We start from the raw sequence: 8477 nt of genomic DNA on the forward strand, positions 1-8477 counted from the left end.
TTTCCCCCCAAAGCCCCAGTAGATAGTTGTATGTCATAGCTGCACATCCTTCTAGTTGCTGTATGTGGGACGCGGTCTCAGCATGGCCGGAGAAGCGATGCCTCGGTGCACGGGGGGGATCCGAACCTGGGCCACTAGCAGCGGAGCGCATGCACCCAACCGCTAAGCCACCGGGCCGGCCCTAAAAAATTAGTTTTGCTCCTGAGTATACTGATTCTGCCGCTAGAAATTCACTTTGTTTTCAATGCTTTGATTTTGGCAGTTTATAAGAGTTTATAACCAACCAGCTATATTAGTTCACAGTCTGACTCAGAATAGTGATAATGGCTTTCGAGAGCTTAAACTGCCTTCTTTCTCTCTTTCTCAATTGTGAGATTTACTCAAAAACAGCACTATCTTCAATCACTAAATACCAGGAGGCAGGAAAGTTTGCCAAGCTAAATCCTGTGGACCTACATTCATATCATTAGAACAGCTGAACATCTTTAGGAGTATTCAGTCAAAAAGTATTGTGTTCTATACTTAGAAAGAAGGGACATGGGCCGGCCCCGTGGCGTAGTGGTTAAATGCGCGTGCTCCGCTGCTGACGGCCCGGGTGTGGATCCCAGGCGTGCACCGATGTGCTGCTTGTCAGGCCATGCTGTGGCGGCATCCCATATAAAGTAGAGGAAGATGGGTACAGATATTAGCCCAGGGCCAGTTTTCCTCAGCAAAAAGAGGAGGATTGGCATGGATGTTAGCTCAGGGCTGATCTTCCTCACAAAAAGAAATAAAATTAAAAAAAAAGGAAAGAAGGGACATAATTTTTCTTGCATTCTTAGTACTTCTTTATATTCCTAGGAGTTATTGAACACCCTCAAATAGCTTTTCTTTAGGTGTGTTATATCTATCAATATTTACATTGGAAATTAAAACTGAGAAATATCAAAAATATTTATTAATTAAAAAAATAACAATAACAAACCCATTACTTGTTAACCTAAATAACATTTTCATGAAAAACAACTATATTTTTCAAACCAAAAAAAAAATTAGTGAAAAGAATGGCATTGATTTACTTTTTCACAAATTGAATAATGTCTGACTTAATAAAAGACAACTGGATGCTCGTATGTGCTGCACACATTCCATTAGCTCTCAAAGTGAAGAAGTCATCACATATCATGTAGCTTCTATGAAACTGCATTGTACACACATGAGAGCAAGAGTGAAAAAGGCAAGTAACTTTGTCTTAGTATTATTATGAAAGTAGAAAATAGTTTTGACTATTTGAAAGAATCTTGGGACTGCTGCTCTAGATATTAAATCTTACCCTCTTAATTCTATTGTACTTAATGGTGAAAGGAAGAGAGAGATTTAGTTTGTTTTGTACCTGAATCATGTACAACAAAATGTGATTGGTTGGTTTAACATCATAAGTAGCAAGTAAAGGAGTATATGAGCTTAACATACTTGACTGATATGTCTGAGGGCATTGTTTATATCATCTTAAACTAGAGATAGAGGCATAAAAATGTCAAGACATCATAATAATGTGTTTTGGGCATACTGTGGTAGATTGGAAAGAGCATGGGTTTTTTTTTGGCAAAGACCTGGATTCAGATTCCATCTGTATCATTCAAAAGCTGTATATTTTTGGTCAAGTCACTTGAGAGGATTCTGTTTTCTCATGTCCAAAATGGAGTGATGATAATAACAGATCTACTTCACGGCTTTGTTGTGAGAATCAAAGAAGGTAATGTGCATGGGAACACTTGAAAAAACTATAAATTGTTATGCAAGTGACAGTTAAGATGGACTTTTCACTATCTTTTTATTCACTTACTACTTACACATTTTAAAAAGTTCATATTTTCGCCTCTTCCTCCCTTCATTAGAATGAAGTCCAAACTGCCAAGGAGTTTATTAAAATCATAGAACATGCAGAAAATGAGTATCAGGTAAGAAGATTTGGAAGTAGTTTTTCTAGATCTAGTACTTCATTATTTTGCTGTTAACATATTTTATTAGACTTCCCTGTGTCTTTTTAACATAAATATATGTGTTGTTCAATGTTACTAAGTGTGGAGATTTCGTAGACCTTGTAACTTGGTATTCTGCTTACAATCAAGGTTTCAACCTTGGAAGGGACTAGAGCCCTAGTTTTAGAAATAATATAAGTGGGCTTTTTAACCCACTTTAGAGTTTGGAGAGGAGCTTACTGGAAATATTATGTCCTATCTGTCCTTCTTAGGGGTCTGAAGCATGTCCTTTAACTACAGACTTAGTTTCCTGTTTATAGCCATCACATTTCTGTTCAAACAACTTATCTTCAATTGTCTATTGCAGACAGCAATTAGTGAAAACTATCAAACAATGTCAGACACCACATTCAAGGCCTTGCGCCGGCAGCTTCCAGTTACGCGCACCAAAATCGACTGGAACAAGATACTCAGCTACAAGATTGGCAAAGAAATGCAGAATGCTTAAAGGCTGAATGTAGGATTCTTCAGTACGTGGAAAGAAAGGATTCAACATGTGGTCATATGATAAATAAGTGATTTATAAACAAGAGTGGTATTTTGCTAGGGCTTTCAAAGTTAACAGGTTTTCTAGCCTCATGGAATACTGTTGAACCTATAGCATTGTCTTGATTCTTTTGTGTTCTCTGTCTTGTAATTTTCTGTTTTCACTATATCTACTTGTAAATTTTTTTTTTTTAATTCTGCCACATTTAATGATGGAGCGAGAGATCAGATCTATCCTGGAGTCATTTTACTGTTTAGAAAATTTTCCTAGCCATGAAGCCCTGTAGAGACAGGTAATATGTTCAGTACTTTTCTACCCCTGTCCTTCTAAGCACTTCTGATACTTCAGTGGTTTTTACTGATCCACCAACAGCTAAAGAGGCTATGCTACAAACTATAGCTGAATGGAAGACACATTCATCCTTCTCCCTCTGACTGCTTTGATCATCATTTCTAGCATCTCATAACTGTAGTTTTCAAATGTTTGGATTGGGGCTTTTCAGGTCCTTTCGGGGGGCAAAGGAAGTTTTCTGGAAGTTCCATTATAGCCAGCTTCTCTGGGGAAGTTGTTTTTAAATCCAAAGACTTGAACCACATTCCCTGCACGTGAACGTGTTTGCCTTTTTCTGTTCCCTCATTGTCTCCTTCCCGTCTAGTACCATTATAGTTACAGACATCTGCATTTTTAGAAGAGTTTTACCCATTTATTGTTATTTTTTTTGATATTCAAGAACTGCTGACATAACTAGAGGTGTAATAGAGTATAAAACTTGAAAAATGCAGATGTTGAAGGAATAATAGGTATCTTGTGCTTTAATATTTTGTGGCAGGATTGTACTATAAGCAAATGAGTCAAACAACTATGTAAGTCACAAACAAAAACTAAAAATGAACCAAAGTGAAAAGGATAGCTTCCAGGCAGTATCTTTCTATTGTAACCTGTTATTTAAGGGAATACTAGTGATTTGTTCTAAATAGGATGTAAAACTTGTTCCAAATTGCTCTTCCTCAGTCCTGCCTGCCAAGAACTCAAATGTAACTGTGATATAGCAACCCTTCCCAGGTATATTGGCAGGTATATGTGTGATCTCAGAATACACAGGTGACATAGATTTGATATGACAACTGGTAATGGTGGATTCATTTACATTGTTTACACTTCTATGACCAGGCCTTAAGGGAAGGTCAGTTTTTTAAAAACCGAGTAGTGTCTTCCCACCTATCTCCAAATACATGTCAAAAAAGAAGGGTGTTTGTGCTTCAAGCTTTGTTTTTGCTCAGTAATACAGTCAAGCAAGAGTTTGTTTCCAAGTGATCCGTTGAGCTGTGTAAGCATTTTGTTTATTTCAAATAAAATATATTTGTATTATTTGTCATTCATACTATCCATCCATACCACACTATCCTCTGTATCAGGTAGTCTAATAGAAATATACCTGTTTTGTTCTTAAATTGTCTGAGTCTCTCCTCTTTGATCCATCCCTTTAGCCCTTGTTCTCAAGGTAAGATGTAGAACTGTATTTGCTCTTATTTGATGAGAATATTCAGGGTTTCTGAAATTGGTTCCTACCTTCAACTATTACAGCTTCTGTAAATATGCAAAGACTTGCAAAGAACAGGTCTTTTTTTTTTGTTTTTAGTTTGAGCAGTGGATCATACTGCTCTTCACTCAGAGGCTACTGGTGGTTCAAAGGTTTTGTTTTGGGTTTTCCATTTCTGTCAAAAAGAAAAATATAGTTATCTTCTCTACCTGTTATTCAGAAAGCAAGGCCCAAGTATGGTTGTAGTCACTGGGCAGGAGTAGAAATGAAAGAATCCCTGTACCTTGAACTTGGGTAATATTTCACATTGACTTAACTCTGCTGCCTTCATTCCATACAAGTCTGACTTAACTACAGACATGTGGGAAAGGCTTTTATCCTGGTTCCCAACAGAGAACTAGAGGAGTTTCAGTGCTTCGCCTCCATCCAAGGCCAGTTCAAATTCCCACCTTTTTGAGGAACATTCAGCTATACTACACTCTGTACTTGTAGTACAAACAGATCCAAACATTCTTGCCTTTTCCTTTAATTTATTAACTCCGTCAGCCTGCCTCCAGCCTATCCCATCAATTTCCTTAGCCCATACAAATTTTTGTAAAAACTCTTAATCTCTTGGCCATCTAAAGCCCTTGGTTACTTGTATTAATTGAGAGGAAGTCAACCCTCTTCGCCAAGTCCTGCAGAGACTTCCTGACTTCCTTAACCTCCTTCAGCAGAATATTTGCTTGAATTGTGTCTTATTTTATCACAGTGCTGAAATCAGCCTATGGTATCCTGGGGCAAAGGTTTCCCAGCCAGGTGGAAAGGAGTTTTCTATGAGGCCTCACTTATATGTTTGGGTTTGAAATTATACTGCTGAAGACTATTTGTTTCATTTGATGGTGGGTAATTGTGCTCCTCTTAGTTGCCTAGTTTCAGTGCCTGTTCTCTGTTTTATAATCTAGAACTTTGATGCTGGACTCATCTAGGTTCATAGGATACTTGGCAAACTTTGGCACATTCTCTCCAAACTCACAAAAGAATGATACATACCTGAATGCCAATTTATGAATTTATAATTTTATATAGAACTACCAAGCTACCTTCTACTTGGGAAATCAAAGAAAGAAAAGAAGATTGGTTAATCTAGAACAAACCTGGATGGTCTCATAAGATAAACTAACTAAAATTCTCCTTTGAACAGACCAAGTATATATAAAAAGACAGGGTAGATCTAAATCCTCTGAGGGCAGAAACCAATTTCACACCCCCTCAAATTCAAAGTTTTGTTGATGCAAATAATCCGTGGTCAATCTATAAATCAAATGAGTTTATTATGAGCAAAGTTTGAGGACTATAGCCCAGGGCCTGCCTTCCCCAAGGAAGGAATGGCGCTAAAGAAGTGGGGTGTACAGGGTGGTTATATACCATCTTGGAACAAAGCATACATATGACGGGAAGATCTCTTTTACTACTTGTCACAAGATGCTTAGCTGGCACAGCAGGTCAGTGGTCACAAGGTGAGCATAGCAGGTTGGTAATTAATCCTTAGTTTCCAGGAAGAGGTGCTTATCCTTAAAGAATGCCGATATCGGGGGACGTTACATCCCTATCTTTAAGGGCATCATTCTCGTCTTTGGGACATAGTAAATGTTTAAAGCAGATGTACACTGCATGCTCAACAAGCCATGTCAGGCCCTTTTGGAAAAGCAAGGTCTGGCTGAATTAGTTTTACACCAAATGGCTTCCTCATATACTCCAGTATATCCTATTGCTTTTCATTTATTTATCAGTACCAGAAAGCATTCTGTTATGTATAAAAATATATACAGTTGATTCTCATTGTTCACTGTAGTTTTATTTTCTGTCAAGTTGCCAGTGAACAGTGAATTAGCAAATACTGAAACATTGCTCCAAGGAGAATTACAGGGTAAGGTTCCTGTGAGCTTCTGGTCACAACATTTTTGTCAACTGAACAATACATAATCTTGTTTTATGTGTGTTTCTATTTAACTCACCTTATTTAATATACATTGTTCATTAACATTGAAGTCATGGTCAACAGCGCTATAACTCATGCCTGAATAAAGCTTATCTAACAGAATTTTCTCTGTAAGGCACATCACAGCTGCCTTGTGCTTAGGAACACTAGACAGCAGTACATAGGCCGTTTTAGGCAGTGAAATCAGCAACAAACACAAAAATGCAAAAAATGTGACCACGAAAAGGACATTTGTTTATAATATGAGCTGAAACAAGAAGGCAGAACATACCTGTTCCACTTCAGCTGGAAACGTGCACATTGGACAACTCAAATTCTTTTGCCCCTCTGCACGTGTCCATGATTGACTGTAAAAGTACTGCGAGTATTGATATGGGGGTTAGAAATTTTAGTGAGTAGGTGAATTTGCACATACATAATCTGCCAATAATGAGGATCCACTGTACCAGCCACAGCCTCTCTGGTCTATGGTAGACTAACCAATTTCAGCATTTCAGTTTAGTGGCTGTTTCTGGTTGCTTTAGGGAGTACAGTCTAGTTGGAATAAAGTTAGAGAACATTCAAATGCCAAATTGTAGAAACCAAGTAACTGGAGTAATGAGAATTAAGAAAATACAGAGCTTTTAATCTCTAAAGTAGTTATCGTGGGAGCCTGTAAGTTTATTCCAGTAACATCACTGGCCAAAGTTAACTTTCAGATTGCCTTCAGTGCTGTTTGGACCTATACTAAAATCAACCTTACTTTAAAATCAGATTCTTATAAGTGCAGATGGGGAAGGCTTCAAGGAAATGAGGCCTGAGCTGGAAAGGTGGGAAGGAAGACCATTCTAGACACCTAGACAGCCATGTGTGAAAAAAACAATTACAACTCCATGTAAAGTGTATTTTTCCAGATGAAACTGGTTTAGTGAGGTTCCATTGTAACCAAGGCCACATAACATCACATTTTTACCCAAGTTTTTACTTTTCACAGCTGTTTGTGTATGTTTTGAGAACATCCAAGAGATAGGCCTAACCAGAAAGAGGAGGTTATGTATCCAAGAATAATGTGTACTTAGATTTGCTGACTAGAATGGAGCTAGACATTCAGTTTGGGTTCAATGGATAGTAAGTAGGTTTTTTGAAATGGTAAGTAACAAAGCAACTTTGAGGAGTTCACTCTCTCACTCTCTGTACTAATATCAGGCTTCATCGTGTAATTGGGAAAGAAAAAAAGTAAAATCTTTGGCTACTTTCCTAGTTTTTTCCTCTAGTTTGCGTAATCAACCTCTAAGACATAATGTGCCTCCCCCACCTCCCCTTTCTCCATCCCACCCTATAGTTTTGGTTCGCACTGCCTTTGCATTTCCTGTTGCTAAAGCCTGTTATTCCTGGCGTTAGTTGGTTGTTAGCTGGGGAAAGGCAAAAGGGTAGCCCAGCTGGAGCATGAGCTGAGTTCTGGACATTCCTCACACTAGGTTAGATTGAGTGTGTGGCCTCCTACAAGGAATTAATCTGGAGAACAACACTACCTTTGATATGTTAAAACACAAAATTCAAGCCAGTCAATTTGAAGATCTAATTGACTTTATTAAACGATTCATGAATCGGGTAACATCCCCTCCAGCAAATAGAATGGCACTCCAAGGACTTGTACAAAATGGAAGGTTTTTATAGAGAGGAGGGTGGGGCACAGAAATTATTAGCAAAAGAAAAGAATTGGTTCAGGCCAGGTCTTGTTTTTTGGGGGAAGGAAATGGCAGCGGTTTTATCATGCAGATTACCTCACTAGTGGTAATCAGGAAATTTCACATTGACTTGTTTTAAAGGTCACATTTCTAGGAGGAGTCGAAACTGCATTTAAGTCTGGGTTTGCTGTCCTGGGGCACTGATGACTCTATTTTGGGCCTGCTGCCTCATTTTTAAGAGAGACATTTGGAAATCTGATATATTTGTTTAAAATTTTTTTATATACTTTTATTATTTTTGCCCCATTCTAGTGTGTGTGTTTTTGTTATTCCGGAGGATAAGTAGATGCAGAGGCTTGTTTTCTGTTGGTTGTGGTGATAGCCCCACCCCCTTTAGTTTGTCTCAGTCTTCTGAAGCACGCCCGTCTTTTACTTTCCTTCCTGGTACTGATGCTGTAGCTATTAACCATTTATTGCCTAACTTATCAGTCTCTTGCTCTCAAGAAGCTAGTATTTTGATGACTTGGGCAACCCTTACTTATACACTAGTAACAATTAAGAGCACTACAGACTGGAGTGCAATTAAGTGCCTTAATATGTGGCTCAAGGGTAGGGATCACCAGCCTTTCCACATAGCGAAGCCTGTGCGGCAGAGAAAGGTAGTGACTGTTCATCCTGGCGGAGCCCCTTGTCCCTGCCTCCCACATGTACACACCTTTATCTCAGAGACACTTGGTTCTTTCCCCAAACTTCTTTGGCTCTTATGCCTTCCTCCCTGTGT

General features: G+C 38.5%; 1 protein-coding gene across 1 annotated transcript in view; it reads left to right on the forward strand.

Annotated features, from left to right (window-relative positions):
* CAPZA1 (capping actin protein of muscle Z-line subunit alpha 1) overlaps window positions 1–3959 on the forward strand; it is a 49914-nt gene extending 45955 nt beyond the window's left edge. The window contains exons 9-10 of the mRNA XM_058538812.1: window positions 1878–1940; window positions 2329–3959. Coding sequence (XP_058394795.1) covers window positions 1878–1940; window positions 2329–2469 — 204 coding nt within the window. The 3' untranslated portion in view covers window positions 2470–3959. The remainder of the gene's footprint in view (window positions 1–1877; window positions 1941–2328) is intronic.
* Window positions 3960–8477: the final 4518 nt, after the last annotated feature.

The sequence above is a fragment of the Diceros bicornis genome, chromosome 4, assembly GCF_020826845.1.
Source record: "Diceros bicornis minor isolate mBicDic1 chromosome 4, mDicBic1.mat.cur, whole genome shotgun sequence".
Taxonomy (NCBI): Eukaryota; Metazoa; Chordata; class Mammalia; order Perissodactyla; family Rhinocerotidae; genus Diceros; species Diceros bicornis.